The sequence below is a fragment of the Actinia tenebrosa genome, unplaced genomic scaffold (assembly GCF_029948245.1).
Source record: "Actinia tenebrosa isolate PJP-AT-01 unplaced genomic scaffold, QUT_ActTen_1.0 PGA_scaffold1__47_contigs__length_23844297, whole genome shotgun sequence".
Lineage (NCBI taxonomy): Eukaryota > Metazoa > Cnidaria > Anthozoa > Actiniaria > Actiniidae > Actinia > Actinia tenebrosa.
Window position 1 is genome coordinate 21,719,924 of NW_028292578.1, and position 24,193 is coordinate 21,744,116.

At 36.3% G+C, this 24,193-nt stretch overlaps 1 protein-coding gene across 3 annotated transcripts; it reads left to right on the forward strand.

Moving 5' to 3' along the window:
- The first annotated feature begins 2,062 nt into the window (after positions 1–2,062).
- On the forward strand, positions 2,063–23,654 carry LOC116288444 (focal adhesion kinase 1). Of its 3 annotated transcripts, XM_031695232.2 has the most exons (31): positions 2,063–2,578; positions 4,852–5,027; positions 5,524–5,611; positions 5,701–5,780; positions 6,004–6,066; positions 6,309–6,363; positions 6,534–6,674; positions 6,992–7,069; positions 7,670–7,798; positions 8,484–8,598; positions 9,171–9,216; positions 10,213–10,334; positions 10,576–10,632; positions 11,508–11,546; positions 12,351–12,448; positions 13,059–13,134; positions 13,384–13,484; positions 13,638–13,753; positions 13,966–14,066; positions 14,670–14,759; positions 15,253–15,457; positions 16,127–16,206; positions 16,912–16,940; positions 17,086–17,176; positions 17,996–18,228; positions 18,918–19,085; positions 20,295–20,415; positions 20,718–20,788; positions 20,873–21,025; positions 21,383–21,463; positions 21,603–23,654. In XM_031695232.2, the coding sequence occupies exons 1-31, from the start codon at positions 2,444–2,446 to the stop codon at positions 21,831–21,833; spliced, it is 3,369 nt and encodes a 1,122-aa protein (XP_031551092.1). In that variant the 5' UTR covers positions 2,063–2,443; the 3' UTR covers positions 21,834–23,654. The 3 variants fall into 3 exon arrangements, with proteins under 3 accessions (XP_031551092.1, XP_031551094.1, XP_031551093.1); XM_031695234.2 differs by lacking the exon at positions 18,918–19,085; XM_031695233.2 differs by lacking the exon at positions 11,508–11,546.
- Positions 23,655–24,193: the final 539 nt, after the last annotated feature.

Genomic DNA, 24,193 nt, shown 5'->3' on the forward strand with positions numbered 1-24,193 from the left:
ATGTTGTTATATTTTATTCTAATATTTTTAGATTCGATTCCTTTTTTTGACTTTTTTTTTTCCAGGGTTAATGCAGACATTTCAGGAGAAGAGAGGGAGGGGGGAGGGGGTGGGACAGAGTTGGTAAACTGTACGCATGGAACTTCTTTATCATTTCATGTAGTGATTAAGTACTAGTTTGTGTGAATGAATGATGCTCGCATCTGATTAAAGCTGGTTTGTAGTAGTGACATTAATTAAGGGTTCCAGTGCTCGTCTCCACTGTAATAGAAAGTACGACAGCTTTTGCAATCAATTTTCATAGCAGTGCCCTTATAAGTGAAAAGGTCTACCGCGCGCTCTCTAGATGGGCTGGAGCAGCTAAAAAAAAGGTAACTCAAGGTGGCCTATAAAGTACGAAGAAGCTTGCGGATGATCTTTTTGTGCGCTTTTTGTCTTCCTATGGAGATTTCCTATGCTGCGCAGACATCAGACCCGCCCAGTCGCCGTTCAACTGATTTGCACCGTGCTCGGGGCGCGTTAAGTTTAACATGATAGCCACGGCTTAGGAGAGCATTGTGTCTTACGCCTCCCACGAAGAAAGAATAAAGATTTAAGGCATTTGATGGTATATGGTGGTTTTATCTAACATACTTTGTTTACGCAGAAGGGTTTTATCAGCTGGTTGACTTTGTGTGTAGGATGTAAGCCCACCAAACTGACCACACAACACACGCCCACAGTGACGGGTTGAGCACATCCGTCTCACTAACATGCATCAAAACGATGCTCAAAGTATACTCAAAACTATAACCACTTTATAAGCTTGTCAGCTGTATTTACCAAGAATGACTTCTGATCGGCAACTCAAGTAGCAAGACATAGCAAATCGTATTTTTCATCTCTGTTAATGATGACCACAGGTGGTCGGTTATATAATCCGGCGGGAACTGATGCGGTCACAACCTGCACTCCATTTGCTGTCGTTAACCGTGCCATGATAATGGAAGTCTGCCGGAGCCGAACAGGCCAGAACAAACCTTACTTGTGAGGTCACTACAATGAAATGACGTCGTAGGTCACGAACACTGTTTGGTGACGTCATAAATTATGCACTGGTCAAAAAAACGTGGTAGTTTCCTGCAAGGACACATCATTGCCTTTGTTGGCCTACTATAAACTCAAATCGCTTTTATTCATAAGACTGAGCAATAAAACTACTACTTTTTTCCTACTTCATTGACCATGAGTTGAAAATGCGAAAACTGGATCTCATCCGAATCAATTTTTCTCTCTTAATTTATGTCACTAAGCTTTTGTGTAGGCCTGAAACTAAAATGTGAGAAAACGTAGAAAATATGGCTTTGTCAAGAGCGAAAGAAAGATAAATATGGTTTAGTCAGAACTTGACGAGACGTTTTAGTATATCGCGGGTAGCACGCATCCGCTGAAGTTACGGAACAGCCTTGGGGGAAAATTCGTTGAAACGTGCTTCAAATTTATTTACAAATGCAAATTATAAAAAGAACAGCTAATTACCATGACAAAACACTTCTGGTTAACAAAAACAACCGGAGGATTTCAGTCCAGGAATTAAAGAAAATGACATGGGAAAAAATAAGCTTAGTGGTCGGACTAGAAGTCTTTAGGCGCGTTTATATTCGGGAATTTAACGTAGCAACGTATCGGGAATCCTTTAATGTTGAACGGCTGGTGCCGACGTTACGAAGTCTTTTTTAAGATAGTTTAAGGAGTTTTCGTTTTCAGTTATGAGCGGATTAAAGATATTATTGTCGAGATGACATGCACTGCTAATGAAACTGAACTGTAACTTTCTCTTTATGATAACAATAAATAAATAATACGTTGTATTATTAAAACTCTTAAAATCTGAGCTAAACAAGCACAAAAAAGAGGTGAGCATATTTTGTACTTTTTTCAAGACAGTATGAACATATTTTTACTCGCATAAGATCGCTTACGGATAGCGTTACTTAGGACTTCCGGTTAGTCAACCATGGCGGAAATGCGACGCATTCATTCGCGCCCTGCCTTCCCATACTGCCATTCGAGCCTTGTCACCGCCATTTTGAGTCCGTTTTGAAGAGAGAAAAATAACTTTTGGAACTGCATCGCGATTTCTTTTTCGTTTTCTAAACTTGTCTTTTAGTTTTGATTCTAGAGAAAACGAAAGCCCAGCCTAGCAACACCAAGAGTATTTGACAGATCGTCATTATTATTTGAGCAAAAAAGAGCGACAAGAATAGCATGATAAAATCCTGACGGGACGCAAAATATTGAAGTCCAACTCGAACGGAAGTCAGCAAGATCGTTGCTTTAACCGTCCGAAAACTTCAATCAGAACGTGAACTCTTGACTAAATCGCCTTATTAGAGCCCTGCGAGTTTACGCCGCTGTGTTATGAGGCTTGAAAAACTGTACTGAATTGACAGAGATTTAGAAAATGTCTCGGAATTCTAAGAGGCATAGCGCGAACCGTGGCTCGACAGGATCTGAAATTGCTCGCTCGACTTTGAAAGTTTTTCTGTCTAATGGTGATTCAAGGTCCGTAAAATGCGGCGAAGCAACGGATATAAAGGTAGGTTAAAATGCTTGAAAATAGCTCTGCAATTCAAGTCATTTATTTTTGAATTGTACCCTAACAGTTGGAACCTTTTGTGATTTGATAAAGCAGTATTCAAGTTTGCTTTATTTAGATATTTTCTCGATCGCTTCAAAAATATTTTTTCTATATTCCCGAGGGCTTTTTCTATTATAAAGTTCTTAAAATTCAATTAAGTTTCGTTCTAAGCGTATTTTCTGACTAAGTTCTTGTTTATTAATGGTATATAGGGCTTAAAGTACTTACATAAAATATAAAAACACTTGAAAAATAAGGCGCATTTTCCTCCCTGAGAAATTTAGTTTCACACTTTGATAAAATGGCAGACAAATGTGATTTTTCTTAAATAGTATTCCAGTTTTATTAGCTCTTTTAGTATTGTTTTAGTGAGAATTTGTATATGAACTATTGTGTAGCTCAGAGATATAAATTAAGGGGAGAAAAGCTTAAAAATATATTACCAGACTCGATGGCTAGCTGCTGGGTATAAATATAAACATTATTAATTAGTAGTGGAGAACGTAAATAAAAATCCCTACAAATTCAAAATTTTCTAGCCTTTAGATCCAATTTTTTTAAACCTTTACTGCTCAAAATGGCCGAAGTCTAATATTTCTGCAATCTGATTCTTCAAACTTTAGCTTTCAAAACAGATAAGATCTGATGTTTGAGAATATTCCATGAGCCCTTTAGCATTGTTTTGGTGTGCGAACTACAAGATCCAATGTTTTGATCTGTCGTTAATTTTGCGGTTTCAATAAATCTCGCCTATCAACGTGTTGTAGTTTCTCTTCTTACTTAGCGGTGCCATCTATCAATGTGTGTTCGTGTCTGGTTGTGTTCTGATGCAGTGCCCATCTTCCGATCATGACCCTTTCTTTGCCCATCCCGTGATTTTGGGACCAATTACCGGTATTTATATGTTTTCTTAGCATCTTCTTTTTAGTTCTATCTACAGGGTCATCTAGAAATCCAAGACCCGATCTCAGTTACCAATCATCTCCATTTTCCTTGGACAAACATTATTTATTTTTACGAATGCAGTACTATAAAAATAACTTGAATCCCTAAACATTTCAATTGATTAAAAACTGTCTATTTGAAACACAGGGGAAAAAACCCAAATTATTTTTGTGGTTTTTGCTTTTTTAGTTAACACAAAAATGATTAATAATAAGAATTTGGCCCCAAGTTTTATCAAATCTCTGAGCTAGGTATTGCTCTACAGATTTTCTATATCTACAGATATAGAAACACATGCACCTAACTGCAATATATTGCCTTTATGCATGCAATGAAGTGTAAACAGAAGGGGGTGAAATGTACAATGTACAGGCTTTAACTATAAGTGTGGACCACAATAGATAGCAAGAAATAGATTAAATTTAATCGTTAGGAAAAGCCATATTAATGAGAAATAAGCGGAATGCACTTGATGAATAAGAAATGAAATCCCCAAAAGCCTTTAAGAAATTTAAAATCCTTCTGTAAATGTGTTCAATAAACTTAATAGGATATTTATTTGCTGTACTTATTTTTGTAAACAGGTTTTTGAACTCGGATAATTAATTTACGAATAGTTAAGTTGGAATGAGGTCATTGATGACATTCTTATTGGAAAGATATTGTAGTTTTTTTTGTTCAGAGATAGAACTTAGTTTTAAAATCCTACATATAAACTGAGATTTAAATATTACACCAAAACTTTCCATCAATTTACATGTATTAAAGAAACTGAAAACATTCCAATCTTGTACAACTTATATTTTTAGTATCAAAAGCTATTTTTGTCAGCTATCGTAAACCATGAAAGTATACGACCACCCTGAATTAAAGCCCCACCAAAAATAAGTCCCATAAATTTGTTTACTTTATAATACACTCAACAAAATTAGTTGATTCTGATTGGACAAGAGGAGTACAATTAAATCCCAAATTGTACTCTGTAGAGTCCCAATTAGGTTGCTCAATTTTGTTGAGTGTATTATAAACAAAAAATCGCACAATCTATTCCTAAAATTCTGAATTGATAGATACTCGTGATGTTTTGAAAGTTCTCAAATTGGACTTGCCTAAAGGCTCCTCCAATTTCGAAACCTCACTCTTATCTATATAAATTCTAAATTGTACTCAAAAAGCATGATTTCCTATACAAGTTTACTGGTTTTTCAGTACTTTTCAAATTGTCTTTTATACGTGACTATATTTATTTATTTTATTAATAAATTAATACCTTTTTGGTGTTTTAGGGTATAATTCACCTGGTCATAGGTAGCCTTGGCGCAGATCCTATAGTAATAGGTGACTATTACGGTATCAAACTTGAGCATGTGAACACAGAGGAGTCATTCTGGCTGAACTGTAAATCAACAGTAGCTGAAGTCCGTGGTAAACATGAAGCATTGTATCCAGCAGATGAGTGGAAGTAAGTTGTTATCAATATGACTTTTTTTTAAATAAAATTATAAGGTCTCAATGAGATAGAACTTTTTGCATTGGGTATAGTGTTTTCCCATTTCAGACCACATTTCATTCCCTTGGAAAAAAAATTCTTTGTAACTTTGAGTTGTATCTGTATTTATGTGTCTTCTCATGAAATCGTTAAATAAAGAAATAACACTCTAGGGAATAATAGTTCTTAGTCTTTTTGTAGTGTACTGAGATATAGTTTGGGTACACATATGCATTTTTGTTCCTCATGTTTTATTTCATGCTGTTTTCTGAAGCTAGACCAGCACCCTATGAAGGAGGGGGATGTATGATAAAATTCAGTATTTCTTGCCTAGAGAGGCCAAAAGCAAGCAAAGTTTTAATGATGGCAGAGTATATCTATTTAAGTGGACAGTCAGAATATTATAACAAGATTATATAAGAAGATAATATTGCTTATTTATTTAATTTGTATTTTATTTCTTCCATAGGTATCTGCTTAGGGTGAGGTACCTCCCTGTAGATTATAATAAATTATACCAAACAGACAAAGTCACATTTTTCTATTTTTATGACCAGGTAATAATCACTCTTTATATTGGATAATTAATAGCTCATGTTTATGTTTAATGTGTGTGAAAGAAATAAATGCAAACTTTTCATTTTAGGTCAAAAATGATTATCTTAAGCATAAGAGTGATACTGAAGATCACGAGACTGCATTCAGATTAGGAGCACTGGAAATGAGGTGAGACTCACTCCATTCAACCATCCACCCATCCCTCCATATTTGCTTATCCATTACAACTATTGAAGCATTCCTCTGTCTGGACTGTCAATCCATCAGTCTGTCTGCCTATTCAATGTACCCCCCACAACCCACTTATCCATCCATCCTTTTCCATTTCATTATCTGGCCATATTAAATTTAGTGAATATAAGACTTTTGTTTTTTTCTTCTGATAAATTAGACGATATTTCAAGGACATGCCACAGATAGCTCTTGATAAGAAATCCAATTTTGAATACATAGAGTAAGTAGCAACCAATCTGTTTATGTTATACTGTACTTTCTTCAGCTATAGAGCGTTTTCACATGACGTCAGATATGGGGTGCCAAAACAATACATTTTCTATCTTCCGGGAATGAACTCTATTTTTATGCAGATACTGTGCAGAAAGTTTCTATTGTTTATGGCTGCCTTCTCACGTGAGTGAAAATGCTCTATATCTTTCACTTTTCTTATAATCATTTATGATTTTATGCCATTTTTAGAAAAGAAGTAGGACTTACAAAATTCATTCCAAAAGAAGTTCTGGACAGCATGAAGGTAGGTAGGGGGGATACAGCAATAGTCTACTCATATCTCTATTCTGGGGTCTCAGGCTTGATTCCTGGACTCAGCAACTAGAGTTTGATAGGTTTCTCTCTTCATTCAATTCTTTCTTTCTGGGTTCTACTGGTTCTCCTTCAAAATCAGTTTTAAATTTTTATTTTTAGTCCAAGGTTCTGCGCAAGACAATCCATGGCCACTTCAAGCAATATGCGTCCTTAACAGAGGAAGAGTGCTGTTGCAAATTCTTTGAACTTTTATCCAGAATTTACAGATTTGATGTGGAGACATTCAAATGCTCATTAGGGGTAAGAGCTTGAATGAAGTTTATCCAAGGTCATATGTTCATATTAGATCTATCTGAGGAATAAATTAGTGTTTGTGTGAAACATGAAAATGTACACTTGGATTCTTTCTGCAGTATCTCATTTTCTATTATTATATTGATATATAAATCTTATCAAAGGAAATTTATAAAAGCTATTGAAAGCAGTTTCATTTTCTAACACATTTCCATTTATTTTGCATTGTCATACTTGTAAAGCTTGCTATATTGTTTTACAATTCAGCATATAAACAAGTCACTCTATAAATATATCTTTTCCATTTTCCTTTTATTTTCTAGACTGGTTGGTCAATACCAGTTGATGTCGTAATAGGGCCAAGGGATGGAATCAGTTACAGAGCGGAACAAGGATCTATTGTATGTTTAGTTCTAATTATTTATTGCACAGGGTTCATAATCTCATATCAAATCTAATGTTCATTCAAACGAAAAATCAAAATGATAGACATCCAAATTATTGTCAATATTAATCCACGTGTTTTTTGAATGAATTAACTAATTAGCAAAGATAATAACAATACTCAAAAGCTAAAGGTTGCAGCTAGATAGTATTGCTAATTATAGGTCTCGCACTATTAAGACATGATTAATGAGGTGTTGGCAGAAATCCGATAAAGACTTTAGCACCAAGAACACTGACGCTTGTCAACAAACAAAAAACCTTATAACAGGAGAGGAGAGGATCTTTTTATTTTTGGTCCTCGGCATCGTGTTCGGTTAACTTGGGATCTGAAGAATCTTTTGGGTTTCGTTATTTTGACCTCATTTGTCATGACAAGTGTATTGATTCTTGGGCAAAGGGGTGTGATCCAGGGACTCATTTTTAATATATTTCAAAAATACAATATTACAATAACCCTTCTAACTATGTAACTAGCATAGTTATTCGCCATCCCTCGATTAAAGCTCTGCTCTTCAGTACCTGAGCTAGTTTACATTGTGATGTTATGTTTACAGATCACCCATATGGCTAGTTTCAACCAAATCCAATCTATATCAGTTACTCGTATACCACTTATACCCACGCCAGTCCAGACAGACAAACAAAAAGCTACTGTCAGCCTCAAAGTCTCTGGTGCTGCTGAGGTATGTAGGCATTTCCAGTGTTGATGGATATTCATATTTGGGGTTGGGGTTTATTTTTAGCTTGGTAACAAAGCTTTGGGTCATGGTGGATGACCTTTAGTGATTGTTATCATTTGTTTGGGCTTTATCCATGTGGTTTATAACATGGATGAGTGATTATATAAGTTAGGGGGAGGGACTGAAAAAAGGAATCTGAGGAAAAAAGCTTCAAATATTTAAAAGTAAAATTCTGAAAAACAAAAACAAAAAAAAAAAATAACAAGGAAGCTTGTAACAGATATTGTCAAAATAAGTTATACTGAGTCTCTATAAGTTCTAGGTTCTTGCTTGATTCCATCAAAATTTTAAATATGAAAGTCAAGGAATAATTTTTTGAATTGAAGCTAGAACTGAAGAATAATCTAGAAAAACCTTCGCAGCAGTGAAAACAGAAACAAAAACTCACTGTTTCGTATGTGATACCGAGTTTTGTATCAGTCTGAGTTTAGATATGATTTTTAATTCTACACCAACTCAAATGTTCTCTTTTTCTTTTCTTTTTTCTTTTGTTTTGTTTTGTGTGTTAGTGTGTTTTTTTCTTGGCACAGTGAAATCAAAGTGTATAGAAAGATGTTAAATGATAGATGAGTTAACTTGATTGATTATGAACTTGAATAAACTTGATTGATGGTTTTTTATGTTGCAGTCCTTAGTATTTACTACATCATCGATAGCCAAAGCAGAGGAGATGGCTGATCTTATTGATAATTACTGCATGATTAATGGAGGCAGTAAACATTCACTAGTGTTCAAAAGACTAGGTAATGTAACCACTTTTTTTTTTCATTAATTTATTTTTCTTTCCTTTTTCAATTGCATTTTTTATTCATTTCACATTTATTTTCTTCACTTCTTTTCATGCTCATTTTCTGTCTTTGATCTTTTCTGGTTTCATTTTTCTTTAATTTTGTTTTTCATTTTTCATTTTCATTAATTTCATTTTCTTTAATTCTCATTTCTTCTTTCCATTTTTCTATTAATTTTATTCTTTCACTCTCCCTCACTTTTTTGACTTTTTCCAGGACTATAAATAATTATATATACTCTTTATGTCATATTTTAAAAGTAGCATTATATTGTGTTTCAAGGCTAGAAAGTAACAGCAGATCATTGGAAAATGTCCAGCCAGAATTGGAATTTTTCTGGTCAAATCAATGCCTTGCTGGTCATTTTGACCAGTAATGTTGAGCCATAAACAAGATATCACAAAACTCAAAGTAATGTACGGTCATCATGACCAGTCTGCAACTGATAGGATATTATTTTTAGCCTATTATAGTGTAGCACTCTTTTCCTAACATGTTATGGTTTATTATTACATGTTTTGGCTTAGACCCAGACAGAACACTTCCCTCAATCCCAAAAGAAGAAAAGAAAAGGTATTAAGTTATTATAAATACGAGTTTTGTTTCCTCTTAGCTAAAGAATAATATTTCCTTTCAAAATCTAACTGCTATTAGCTGCCACATTGTTTTTTTATGTTTTTTCCTTTTTGTCTTTAAGTCTCCATATTAATACTGTATTTGGGCTGACATAGTATTGAGATAAAAATAATCTTATGATAACCCCTTGTGTGTTTAAAGCTGTTGAGTTCATTGTCATAACTATTCATAATTCATGTTCATATTCCATTGAATTAAATGTACAGACTTCAGAGAATATAAACATCTTGATACAATATCATAAACTTTACATAAACAATTACCTTTCTTACTAAAGTGAATCTAGAAAATTGAACAGTGTATTCATTGTTTTGTCTTGTTGTGTACAATCATGTACAGTAATACTTTTAAATCTCTTCAATACAAAACACCTGACATCCATCCTGTTTTATAATTAATAATCTTGCATGGTCTTAATTTAGTTCCTTAAATTACTAAATTAATATTTGGTCTCCTGGTCCTTTTATTTAATCAAATAAATCCCATTCAATTATGAGAGCAAAGCACTCAAACCAGCTGGAAGATTCAGTATTGTGTTTATTCAATGTTATCTATGGCACTAAGGTACCTTAAAGTTTAGGAGATCTCCTTCTTCAGGATATTATTTAGGAGGAAAACTTAGTTCATTCATTCTCACAGCTGTAGTATTTTCTGTTGCCAAGTTTAATTAAGCAACACAAGACACATTTGTCTTCAAAAATGATAAATAGACTGTGTTGTATGAGATTCAAGCATAAAATGCTTTCAAACAAGTAAGAAAACTGTACCTTTGTTGTGTTTCAGAATTTATCATTGTACAATTTCAGTTTATTTTAGGGGTTTCAATCATAATGATTTATCACAATCATGTCATAAATACTTAGATTTTGATCAACTTTAAATTCTTACACATTTAGATTCTGTTTAGGTATTTATTTCCTTTCTGCTTTCTAGCTCACCTGTCCATCCTCCACTTAGAGCAACCCTCAGTGGAAGCAAACAAAATGTCACTAATAACACTCCAGAGAAGAGAGGTTCAAGAAGCTCTGTGGGAAGTACAGGCCGAACCAATGGAGGTACATATAGTATAACCTGTACATATAACCTTATTTATTAAGTCTATGCACTTGATTCTTGATCAAGCAACACAGCTTGCGATGGGGGATTTCACATGTCTATGTCTTACATGGGGTGCAATAATCATTTTCACAAGCAATGCTGAATGCAACCATGCATCTTGTATCTATGTCTGTGCCACGGACACCAATTTTCTATTGCTTGCTTAAAATCAGTTTGTTATATTTCTTATGGTTTCAGAATTTGATGACTATGCAGAGATTGTAGATGACGATGACTATGCTGATCCTATAGCAGGTAGGATTGACATCAAAACAAAATTTAATAACAACAACAACGACAGCAACTCTATTGGACAGTGATTCCAGTCAGGGTCAAGAAACTTGGTCCTAAGCATCATTGGGGGTCCCAATGTCTTGACAGACTATGAAAACCAAGACAAGTAGAATGGGAACTGGAATAAATTCAATTAACTTTGTTTATAGAGGATAACACTTGACAGTAACTCAACCAATAAACTCGTGGTCCTCTTTAAACGTCTCTAGTTGATAAGGGAGGGGATCGCGAAGGTCTAACCATTTGCATATGTAATTACAAAGGGAACACCTTCTCCTCTGTTATTTTAAGACCCTGAGTGTTGTTCCGGCCAAGGCTTGAACCACAGCCTCCTGCACAACAGACGGACACTCTTACCAACTGAGCTAACTAATATTTTGAATTCTCTCACATAAATTAGAATGAGAAAAAATGAATTGTAAAAGCTAATAACTATCAAAATAAAAAATAAAAATAAATGCACTCAATTAAAACAAAATCAATAAGAGTTAATTTCTGGGAATATGTTTTTTAAAACTACCTTAGAATAATATAATTTTATAAATTGTCACTGGCAAAGAAAGTAATAATTACTAAAGGAATGAACTTTATAAATGGGAAAGCAAAGGATGCTTATATTAATACCTACACTTTAAAATCTTGGTAACTTTATAATAACAGGAATACAATATTTTAAAAAGTGCTTATAATATTGAGGTAAATATTATTATTTTGATTAACTCGTAAAATGACAACATCACTCATTTAGCTACTTTATGCAGTGTGTTTGTTATATATATATTCAAAATATATAAAATGTCTAAACTAGTAGCACTTGTTATTTATGCTTTCAACAGCACGCAAACATCCTGTTCACAGTATATGGTATCGTAAAGGTAACAATAAACTACTATTAAACTCTTAAAATGCTTCTAAAATTGTCAAGAAACTCCTTATCTCCTTATGAAGCTTTTAGACAAAGTATTCAGAGACAAAAATAAAAGGTTCATTTGATTGGTAAAATGAACAGAAATAAAATTGAAAATAAAAATAAAAATATGAACTTCAAGTTGGAATGAAATTTGAAATGACAATCAATTTGATGGAGAAGAAATCCTCGTTTACAGTAATGATTTTTTCCCCTAACGGTAGCGATAATAGCAGAATTTGAATTTATTAAATTTTGCTTTTAAATTTTCACAATTTCATTCTAAACTATCAAAATGAATTCTTCAAAATACTTGAAAAACCTAAAAGTTGATAAAATCCTGGCTCAAAAGCTTCAGATAATTTTATAACTTTAAATTTATCAGTATCAGTAAAATGACAAAAATGTTTTTAATTTTGTAGTTTTCAGATTATAATGACATTGTTAGCATTTTTATTAAATTTGGCTCTTAAATAAATAGATATTTAAAAAAAATAGTTTTAATGCTTAATTCTAAAACTTTTATTTCTTAACTGAAAATAAAGGACAAATAACTTGTGAATGCTCTTTTTTACAGTTTGGTTCAGTGACCACAAATAATTGTTCCAAGCTGAGACTGGAGTTGCTGCGCATGATAACTGTAGTTTTGCTATGTGTGGAAACTCCAACCTCGACATGAAACTATTATTCATGGTCAATGAACAGAACTGTAAAATGGATTATTGTTGAGAAGGCAAGCAATAACTACTATAAATTGTTTCTGATATTTTAGCAAAAGATTATGAAATCCCAAGAAGCAAGATTACATTAGGTTTGACTATAGGTCATGGACAGTTTGGTGATGTACATCGCGGCACCTACAGTACTTCTGTAAGTCTTTCATTCGTAAAGCATTGTTTTTCCTTAAATTCAAATTGTGTAGTTCCAAAAATTATCCATACCCCCCTCAAGGAGAAATTTTTTTAAGACACCCCCCTACCCCCTGGAAATTCCAATTTATTTCCAGACAATCTCTGTAATACCTGTTTTTTCTCTGACCCCCCCACTCTTCGGAAATTCCAAAATCCTCTGTGGGGTGGTTATGGATAATTTCTGGAACTACAGTTTATATTGCTTATTTTGTAGTACTCTTTTTTATAGTTCTTTTCAGTGACCACGAGTAATATTTCCAAGCAGAGGCTGGAGTTGCTGCACATGATAACTGTAGTTTTGCTATGCACAGAAACTTCAGCCTTGATTTGGAACTATAATTCCTGGTCACTGAACAGAACTGTGTTGTAAATGGCCAAACTTCTATCAGGTTGATTACTGGTGACCTACTGATTGAGACTATATTTTCGCTAATTATGGGCATCTTTAACTTGGATCTTTATTGAAAAGTGCAAATCTATTTGTCGTTTATTCACTGCACTTATTACTTTTTTTTAAATTTGGATTAAAAAATGAGATAAACGTTATTTCGTATACATTTGAATTTTAGGGTGATTCCAGTATACAAGTTGCTATCAAGACGTGTAAGAGCACAGAAACAAGAGAAAAATTCCTTGAAGAAGCATGTAAGTACAAAAGATCAGTGAACCTCACACTTACGTTACTCTTTTATTACCTTTGTATTCTGGTCTTCATGATTACATGACGCCAAAGAACGAGGCCAGAATTTCAGTGCCAATTTCTGGTGTTTGGTTTTTGGTCATGTTTCTGACTGAATAAATCTTAAAAGCCCAGCAATCTGGGGTTGTTTATGTAGTGATGATGTCAATATTTTGAGTATGCCATTAATCATTCATTCTTTTTTTTCCTTGAAGACATAATGAAGCAGTTTGACCATCCACACATCATCAAACTTATTGGAGTTTGCATGGAAGAAAATTTCTTTATCGTCATGGAACTTGCTACATTTGGAGAGGTAAAACCACTCAATTAACATGTATGATATACTTGGTTATTCCATGTGCCATTAAATGTGAGTGAGCAATGCATCATTCTGAGAGGAGGCTGAGGGTACCTTTCTTCTTCGAGTTGCAGCAGATGGACTAATGTTACTAAATATATTTTTCAGATGAGGAGTTACCTACAGAAACACCACCACCAGATCAATCTAGAGATATTATTGAATTACATCTTTCAGCTTAGTACAGCTATGTCTTACTTAGAGAGCAAAAACTTCGTACATCGGTGAGTGCATACTTCCATCCATTCATTCATTCAGTCAGTTTATATATTACTTCATTTGTTAACCTTGCTTGTTTCGCATTTGCCATTTTTCTTTTTATCTCAGTCATCTATTTGTCCATCCATATTCATTGATTTCCCATTCATAAATTCATTTATTCAGTAATTGTAAACGCAATGCTCATCCTTTCTTTCATTCATATTTTCATCTCCAGTGATATTGCAGCAAGGAATGTCCTCGTCTGTTCACACAAATGTGTAAAGCTGGCTGACTTTGGTTTATCAAGATGGATAGAGGAACAAACATATTACAAAGGTAACAGTCCTAGATTGGATGTGCGTTTTTCCCCCACACCCCCCCCCCCCCCCCTTCCCGATGAACAACAAGTTTTTACGAATACCACCTGGCCTTTATGAGGACCATGGAGTACCCATGGGAGAGCGGAGGCAGGGGAGAGGGCTAGATTTTAAAATATATTGGTTGTTTGTATAAAACTAAAAGTGGGAGCTTAAACCCTGCCAGCACCATTCCCCCCCCCCCCCCCCCCCCTATCATCATGGTCGCTGCATCACAATTTTTTTTTTTTCTTTTTCTTTTTTCTTTTTTTGTCTCTTTTCCTTATATTTTTTTATATACGTTTTTTTTACCTACCTCCTCCTCTAACATTTTTTAAAGTGGGTGTTTTATTTATTTACAATAACATACATATATTAATATTTTTACTATTCATGTTTTGGGGTTTTTTTTCATTATTATTATTATTGTTGTTGTTGTTGTTATTATTATTATTATTTAAACTTTTTTTTTTGTTACCAAACTCCTCCACTACTACATCACAATATTAATATATCCACTCTGCCAATTGGATTTCTATGTTGTCAATATTTCTCAATATTGTGTTGTCTACCAATTCTCTAGCTTCAAAAGGAAAACTCCCCATCAAATGGATGGCACCAGAATCCATCAACTTCAGAAGATTTACCTCTGCCAGTGACGCCTGGATGTTTGGTACGTTTTGCCGCATTTACTAGCAGGAATAAAAGTCATGGACTACATAAAATGAAAAAAATATTTCTGGTTTGATGACTGATTACAGTTAAGATGGTGATGGTGGTTTTGGTCATTTTTATGGTAAAGCATGCTTATAATATTAGCGATGGCGATGGTGATGGTTGTTGTCATGGAAGTGGTAGTAGAAGGTGGTGATGGTGATGGTTATGGTGATGGTGATAGTTGTTGTCATGGTAGTGGTAGTAGAAGTGATGGTGATGGTGATGGTGATGGTGATGGTTGCTGTCGTGGTTGTGGTTGTGGTGGTAGTGGTAGTGGTAGTGGTAATGGTAGTGGTAGTGGTAGTGGTAGTAATGGTAATGGTTTTGAGGACGATGATGATTTGTTGATGAGACGTTTATAAAAATGATCAAATATCAACGTTCTAATGCCCTTTCCGCTTCAGTCAGAATGAACTAAACAAATCTCTATTGTTGACTTTTCTACTCAGGCGTTTGTATATGGGAGATTCTGATGTACGGTATCAAGCCATTCCAAGGAGTCAAAAACAATGAAGTTATTGGTAAAATCGAGCAAGGAGAACGACTACCCCTCCCCCATAACTGCCCTCCAGCCCTGTACCATTTGATGACTGAGTGTTGGTCTTATGAACCTTCAAAAAGACCCACCTTTCAAGACATCAAAACTAGACTAAGGTACGTAGTAGTGCACTCGCCTCTGATCACTTCTGGGCTCTCGGTTTGATTCCTGGACTTAACATCACATGTGAATAAAGTTTCTTCTCTTCTTTCAAGGGTTTTTCTCCGGTTTCCCTTTGGAAAATGCAGCATGCTAACCTGTTGCTACAACTGCTAGAGATTGTTGTAATGTGCCATGTGATAAACAATTGTAAAACACTAATTTTGTTTTCTATGATATTTTCATTGAACGTTTTCGACCGAAGCTCGTCATCAGAATGAGAGAACTGCTAGAGATGTAGCAACAATGTACGCTGTTGCTGGGTATTTTTAAGGCATGTCTCGTCGATCAACGAGGTTATTTAATACTGTAAAAGGTTTAATCTTTGTTCCCAAACTAAGAGGCAAAGTAGCATGGGGGCAAAATTCGATTGACCATGAAAGCCACACCCATCGCTTTGAAATTTAGCAGACGTTTTCTTTTTGGTACTATAAACACAAAAAAATGATACGATTGAATGAAAACCAGTACGATCCACGTGTTGATGTGGTTAACAGGTGAAGGCATAACATTACTAAGGAAAAGAAGTACACCAGCTGACTGAATACGAGATAAAAGGTTTACGGTTACCAGATGGTTGTGGTTTAAGGCTATTATGATATCAAGTTCCTGTTGTATTGTTTCAGTGTTATCGTTCAAGAAGAAAGATTCCAGGCTGAGGAAAAGATGAGAAGAGAATCAAGAAGAATACATGCTATGTCAGTAGGTGAGTTACACGTACATGGGATGGTCTGGATAAACATTACAATGGTTTTTGTCAAAGTGGAGGTCACGGGTTCAAATCCTGCCTGGAGCTCGGTTTTTGTTTTCCAAGAAAAAAAAGCTTAATGACAAACAAATATTTACATCTTTGATTTTTCATCTTATTTTCAGCTTGTAAAGATAATCATTGAAAAAAATGGACTAAAAATGGACTAAATTGACTTCCCATTTTCTTAACTATTTATTTATTCCAACTTTTTGTTTATTATCTCGAGAGATGTACTAGAAGAATGAGAGGGAATTTTATAAAACTCACCCAATATTTTCTTTTTCCATTTCAAAGCACGTTTCATTCCCTTAAGTATGATGCATAATTAGCATCATAAAATATTTAAAATATAACGCACGCGCTGATTGGCTGGCTACCGTGTAGAGGACACGCTTGCGCAAAATTTTCTCGGCTACGCCCCGTGTTCCTAAGCTTGCTTCTCTTGTGCTCTACAGCTTCCAGGGTTCTTAAATCACAGTACAGTGACATGTGCGCGGGTACACGTTCCTTAATTAAATAACGTTTCAGAAGGTGCATTAATATAAATACAATTCATACAATGCATGTTATTCTCAAGAGGATGACGCGTGGTCTGAATTGTGCAAGCAGTACGTCCACTAATAATCAATATATATTAATATTATGTTATTTTATCGTTAGGTTCGGCTGAGGGAATCGCACCACCAAAGGTACAAATTTTTTTTTAAGCCAGAAATAATCTATTTTTATGAATTGCGCAAAATATTGTTTTACTGAATACATGCAGTCAATGGAGATAGATTGAAACAAAGTAGATTCAATATTGGATAATTTTTTACTTACTTTTTTTTGTAGCCTCTAAGACCAGGAATATCTCCCCTTCCAACACCCATGTCGTCTGGAGCGTCCACTCATGACAGCAGTTCAGGATTTACTAGTCCAAGAGGTGAGAAAATCAACAGAGAATGATGGCGTACTTATTGTAAAAGTTGACGCTGTTGTTTGTGCTACCTGAAGTCGTTTATGAATGTGTTGCTACGTCTGCTAGAGGTTGTCGTAATGTGCCATATGATAAACAATCTTAAAAGACTGATTTTGTTTTCTATGATATTTTCATTGAACGTTATCGACCGAAGCTCGTCATCAGATGAGAGAAATGCTAGAGATGTAGCAACAATGTACGCTGTTGCTGGGTATTTTTAAGGCACCAATGATTTTACTACAGTTGCCATTACTATGTTATCACTGCTGCTGAAGAAGCTGATGTTAATGTTACCATTCTTCGATTGCACGTTACGTCCTCGCGGCCATGTTGGTGCCATTTAACAAAAGATTTCTCATTAGCATCAATTGTTAACGGCACCAAAATGGCCGCCATGTTGTTGTCTTTTGACTCTCTTGGGGATGCTTGCAGCCCATCAATTGTTGTTGCTGCAAGTATTATCGTTATTGTTGTTCGGTTGTTGCTGTCGATTTTTTCATAGTAGCGACCTTTAGATACGACGACGAGTACGAGTTTTAAAATTGGTCCTGTGTTCGTGGTTAACAATGAATCGTAGTCGATATCCGATTTTTTACAACCTAAAGTTTCAATCTACGTACACGATCACGGCTACAAAAAGATAGTGCCTCTCTTTAAAAGTTAACCACTCGTTCTCGTACTCGTCGTCGGATCTAAAGGTCTCTAGTAGCGCCGCACGGACACCAGCATTTCTGGACATGCTCCTCCAGTGACGATGCCCTTAAAAGCAATTTCTCTTTTCAGGTTTTCCGTATTCCAGACGTGACTCGGGTTCCCCCAGATCCCCAACTTCTCCAAACAGTAACACTCTTCCTCGTTCACACAAGTCGTTCCATGAGTCCAGCGGAATGAGAGCGTTATCAGGACAGCCCTCGCGACACTCGGTCAGCGGTTGCAACACTTTACCTCGCAACTACAAGCCATTGAGTCCATTATCCAGCCCTACGTCACTGGATTCCCCTGGAATGACATTACCAGTGAGTAGATCAGGATCTAGGATCACCGTATAGGAGGTCGCATTGATTGGTTGGTCTCTTTTGGCCTTTTTCGTTTTGAAATCTAAGGCACTCTGGAGTTTTTATGTTTTCGTTCCTATACGGTGACGAACTAACTTTTAATCTATTTGTTAAGAAAAGTCACTTCCGGTTCTTTTGGATTCCAAACCGGAAGTGCACATCATTTCCGGGTTTTAATTAAGTGAGGACACAAGCGTCATGTGGTATTTCCAGCCTTTTTCTTCCTGGCGGAATTGGAAGTGCAAACAAGACGTAATGTGTCTCCTTAGGAAATACACGTAGAGTCATGGAATGTGGAACAATGTTGTGGGTGATTGACTTTGTTAAGGTTTTTGTGATGCAATCACCTGGGCTCGGTTGTACAAAGCCTGGATAGCGCTACCCGACGGATAAATCCTTATCCAGTAGATAAGTCGATGCTGTTATCCAATAAATGTATCCACTGGATAAGATTTATCTGTCGGATCACGCTATCCACCCTTCGTACAACCGGGCCCTGTATTTTTAATCTTGGGAGGTTATGCAGTGTGTTTGCGTGCGTGGATTTTCTGCGCAACACGCGAGTACCTTCATGATAGTCACCTCAGTTAATTTAGTATCATACAAAGCCATATGGTGTCTAAGTAAGCCCTCGGGCCCTACCTCACTAGACTGCCGAAGATCTAGAACGAATGGAAGAAGAAGAACGAAAAGAAATGGAAAAACTCGAACAGCAGATGATTGACAAGAGGCTGACCAAACAGAGACTGGACTCCGTGGCTGACAGCAAGTGGCTTGAACAGGAAGAAATGAACATAGAACTACCTCGATCACCTGTGGTACGACCCTAGTTGTAACATCTGTTTGTCTATGCACCTTATCTGTCGCTTTCGTGCTCAACCAAATACATGTAAACCGCTGCTGTCATTGTTAAGATATTAGTAACTGTGCTCGTAGTTTAGAAGTAGTTTACTTCACGCTGAGTGACCCTGGTGCTAGGGGGCAAGTCTCGTTTTCCTTTCCATGGAGAAACCAAAAACAAGAGAGGTATCCCTAGCAGTAGGATCACCCTACCTTATGATAGACTGTTTACATGAAGGTAGGATGACCCTGGTGCTAAGGACAAGTCTTGTTTCCTTCCTCAGGGAACACCAAAAACAAGAGATAGCCCTAGCAGTAGAATCACCCTACCTTATGATACACCGTATACATGACGGTGGGGCGACCCTGGTGCTAGGGGTAAGCCTTCTCTTCTTTCCCAAGGGGACACGAAACGAGACTACCCTAGCGGTAAGGTCACTCTATACGTGTACTAAGCTTGTGTACTCGTGTGTATTTTTAGTAGCTAATCCATGCGTAAGGTTAAGCTCGCTGCATCATTGAAAATACAGAACATTTACATTATCAGAAACCAGGAAACGTTACCTCATGAAAACTAAAAATGAGACCAACCTCCAAGTTGAGATCTACTTGGAATTCCTTGGAAGGTCTATACCCAGATTATCTGGAGACACATCGGATTCTTTCCCTAAAAACTGGAACGTCAGTCTCCAAAACGCTTGGTTTCTGAAAGTAATTGAATGCAGGCTATTTATAAGCACATGTTAATCCACCTTCCATGATAACGTAAAGGTCTAAAAAAATATTCTTGTCTATTAAGAAGGGATTCTTGTCATACATAAGACGTGTTAAAGCTACAGCACTGTCTGATTGTAGCTACAGCATTGTTTGATTTATTTTTTAACGGCGGGCCAAGTAAAACCTTTCTTACTTGGCCATCTTGATACACTCTGTCGCAATAAAATATCTCTTCATGGTGGCGTTTTGGTGGCTTGCTTTTTCAGCATTGCTTTGTCTATTTTAACTAGCTACAAGTCTTTGACTTCCCTCTTCCTTAAATACACCAAAACAAGAGTGACCCCTAATATAAGGGGGCACCTTATCTTCACGAAACGGTCTCTTAGAAAAGAGCTTCCTTCATTTAACGTGGATGTTTTGCTTCTGTTGCAAGCGAAGACAAGTTTTGATGAGTTTTTATTTCTCAACAGTTATCACCCAAGCATACTCCACAGTTACCTTCACCAGAGGAACCGCTGTCATCCACTGTAGAGTCGTACAACCCACAGGGATTCGCTTCTATCTTCAAGCAAGGAAATGTCGCCAAAGAATGTGAGTACACTCTTCCTTACACCAGGGTGTCGATAACACAAACTGAATCTGTTTGCACGCATTTTATTCGAAAACGTATTAGTTTTCGGACCTGTAAATCTCATGCATCAAACTCATTAACATCCCTCATGATTGGCCAAGCGCTGGCCTACATCTCAGTCATCCATCTAGCTTTTCATTCAAAGCTTGTCATTCATTTGGTTGGTAAATTTTGTGAACAATCTCTGGGCTGGTCAAAGTTAATTATGGCACGGCCAACTCGATTGAACAACAACTGACTTGTTATGTTTTACACTTCATAGCTCATAGTACAGCTACTAAACCAGCAGGTCCCCTGGCCGCCACCATCGGCGAAGACACGCAGACAAACCAGGTACGGCTTTTGATCCGCTTGGTCTATATAGCGTGACCAGTTTTTTTTACCGCCAATAAATCATTTAATAAAATTGCATTTTAGAACGCCCCACCGGCCAAGCCGCCACGAGATATCAACGAAGACAGATCGAGCGACAAAGTGTTCATGACTACTACTACGGTGGTACAGTCAGTGATTGACCTGAACACTGGCCTGCCCTATGCTAGATGTGAAGACTATCCACAGTTTGTCAAGGTACGTAACATAAAAACTTATAACTACAATATCCGCAGAGTAAGTTCTCGTGTTTGTGGGTTATAAAACTTTATTGAGTGCAAAAAAATTACGAAATAAACGGTGGTGTCTGCGTGACCGCTTGTCATGGCGTGACCGTGCTGTGCCGTCCCTGGGGATTTTAATTGGATGAAGAGTTGCGCGTCGTAATCTTCAATACCGTACCGTGACCGTGCTATGTACTAGTGCATATCTAGCGTGAAATGATTTATACGCTGGATTTCGGCATTATCGAGTATTAAGACTGGACAAAGGGTAACGCGTTGTAGACATTAGTACCATAACCACTTTGCTAACTTTTGCTATTCATTTCCGTAGACTATTGGTGTCGCTTTAAGAAGTCTTCTTTCTGAAGTTGACAGTGAGATCCAAAGCTTACCTTCAAGTTCACATAAAGAGGTTAGTACTGTACAAAGATAGCTAGATGTTTAGCCAATGGGTGTAACATTCTGCCCACCCCAGCTGTATACACTACTTGCTCTATATTCTCTTGTTTTTATTGCTTTTATATTCAAACGAAAATTCAATGCTTTTTCAGATCGAAATGGCTCACAAAGTACTGTCCGCGGACATGGGTGAACTCATAAACTCAATGAAACTCGCTCAGAAATACAGCACAACTACACTAGACCAGGAATACCGCAGAGGAATGTTATCAGCTGGACATGTGCTAGCAGTGGACGCCAAGCACTTGTTCGATGTTGTAGACACCGCAAGAAAACAAGGTCGAAGAAGCTCACCCACGACTGTGTCAAACAGCGACAAGTAGGGGGATAATGTTAACTATCAATAGGAAAAAACGTATTTTTCGAGGAATAGTTGCTGCTTTTTTTAAACAGAATTTATGAAAAAAGTTTGCAAATTTCCTGGTGAAATCTTAAAATCCAAAAATGATTTTCACTTAAAGCAATTCCTGGATGACCAAGAAGGCGTAAGCATGTTTATGGTGTATACATTACCTTAGAAAGTCCTCTCAAAGTCCTGAATTTCAGCTCCGTGTTTTCTTTGGAGAGAATTCTGAGAAGAAAACAGCTCAAAGAACATGTTTAAATAGAATACTTTTATACCACGAGAAAACTATTTTTGTTAAAAAATTCTTTCAATAATCCATTTGTACCACCGCTCCCTCTAAATGTTCAACCTAACACGTGATCTGGAAGCAGAATTTCGATATATTTATAGTAATATAGACAACAACTGAAGCAAATAGGACAGGAATTTTTCATAACAGACGGGTAACATGTTGGTTCAGACATTCAACATTACATTGCTTTATAACAAACACTTGAGTCAATTTGTGTTGAGAAAAAGAAATGTTACCCAAAGTGAACGACAGTTGAGTTCTTAGTTGCTTGGTGAGAGAATAAATCTGCAAGAGCGTCCCAGTCAGATAGTGTAAGAACATGCTAGAACTAAAATTTTGAGGCTCATTGAAATCTGATTTCATTAGGCGTGGTCATACACCTCTGTCCATCCCTTCAGTGTGGCAGAAAGTAGAAAAGGGTGATGTTGCATGCATTGCTGCATCTTGCAGGAGTCAGGGTCTTTAGTATTCTCCTTTCGTAACCTGCATTACGTCTAGTTAGCCGGCTCTTAGGCTGGTGCTGTTATGTTCGTCACGCAATGTTTCTCTTTTTGGGGAGAATCATTGCATTCACCATTTTCCATACATCGGTTCACTGGTCAAACACAAAGCGTTCACTCGAGGTTGCAAGGTTCAAATTTGAATAATCCATTAAAAGTACCTTGGTGCCTCGCTTGAGCGCTTTGTGTTTGACCAGTGAACCGATGTATGGAAAATGGTGAATGACGACCCTGGCTAATGTGTAGTGGACATGCTGAACAGCTAATCAATCTTTTGTTGGAAAAGAAAAGAAAATTAGTTCAGGCATACTAACTTATCTCAACTTAGAAATAATACAACTGCGCATTCTTGGAATATCACAAACAATATTTGGACAATTATCGATTCTGATGTTGCTCCTGAAGTTTGCAAATCCATAGAGGGTTTTATATTCTGCAATATAGATAAATTTACATGGTTTTAATTAGCCAGCCGAAGAAAATTTTTATAAAGAAAGTAATAAGGAAACAGTAGCATAAACTTTACAGTATTAAGGATAATTTTTAAAGAATTATGAATATTATATATTTTTGATATGCGTACGCCAGCCATTGGGCATATTTCAAGCATGCGCAGTGCATCTTCCTTTTTGCTGCAATACAAAGAAAATGAGGTCAGTGCTACATTTAAATGTCCCAAGCCTGTAACTCTGTAAGTCCTCCCTTACTATAGTTATGCATTTATCATAGACAATTTAGGGAGGGGAAGGAAGGGGAATTCATTTTCAGAATGTTCTGGCATACCACAGGAAGACCAAATAAAGTTTCAGGCTGTTTCTTTTGAATCGACAAATTTGCTTGGCCTTGATATCCCATTTTGTAGATAATTATAATTCATTTGTATTCAAGCTTAATTTCCCAGTAAACTATTGAAGAGAATTTGTTGTTAGGCAGCAATAAATGTAGATTTTATACATGAATATATTTTAGTGTACTTGGAATAAATCATGCTACTTTCAAAGTACAAGCGAGTCAGTCTTATTTCTCACTGTCCCTCCGGTCCCTTGGAATAAAATTTAAACCTGGGTTTTCAATAGTGATGAGAGCAGTTTTTCACTGACCGGATGTTTCTTCTACCCAAATATAAAAGGATTTCATATCTAAATATGAAAAACGATCTTATACTTCTATAGAACCCTTGCAGAAATACCAGAGCAGCTCAATTCAAAGTGCAAAACAATGATTCCAATTCTCATGAGCAAATAAATTGGGGAGGGGAGGGGGAATTGAGTTACATCTGGAATATCCTGCAAGGGGTCTTGACAATTAAGTGGTTACGTAGAATCTTGGAGGCACTCTTCCAGGATTAAAGGTTACCCCAAAGGCTCGGGAACCATCATTTTCTCTATCTTATATCAGTGGTGCAGCTCAACAAGGTCGAACTAAAATCAATGAGAAGACACCTCTGGCAGCCCCTGTACAGTACATGTGTGACCCCTGGGCACAGCTCTAACCAGTTTGAATTAGTTAGGCCTTATTAAGGTAGCCCTTAGATAATTGTCTGTT

Coding starts and splice junctions, on each gene's coding strand:
- LOC116288444 (XM_031695232.2), top strand. CDS start 2,444: ATGTCTCGGAATTCTAAGAGGCATAGCGCGAACCGTGGCTCGACAGGA. Junction 8,599..9,170: donor ACTAGTGTTCAAAAGACTAG/GTAATGTAACCA, acceptor GTTTTGGCTTAG/ACCCAGACAGAACACTTCCC. Junction 19,086..20,294: donor AACTACCTCGATCACCTGTG/GTACGACCCTAG, acceptor ATTTCTCAACAG/TTATCACCCAAGCATACTCC.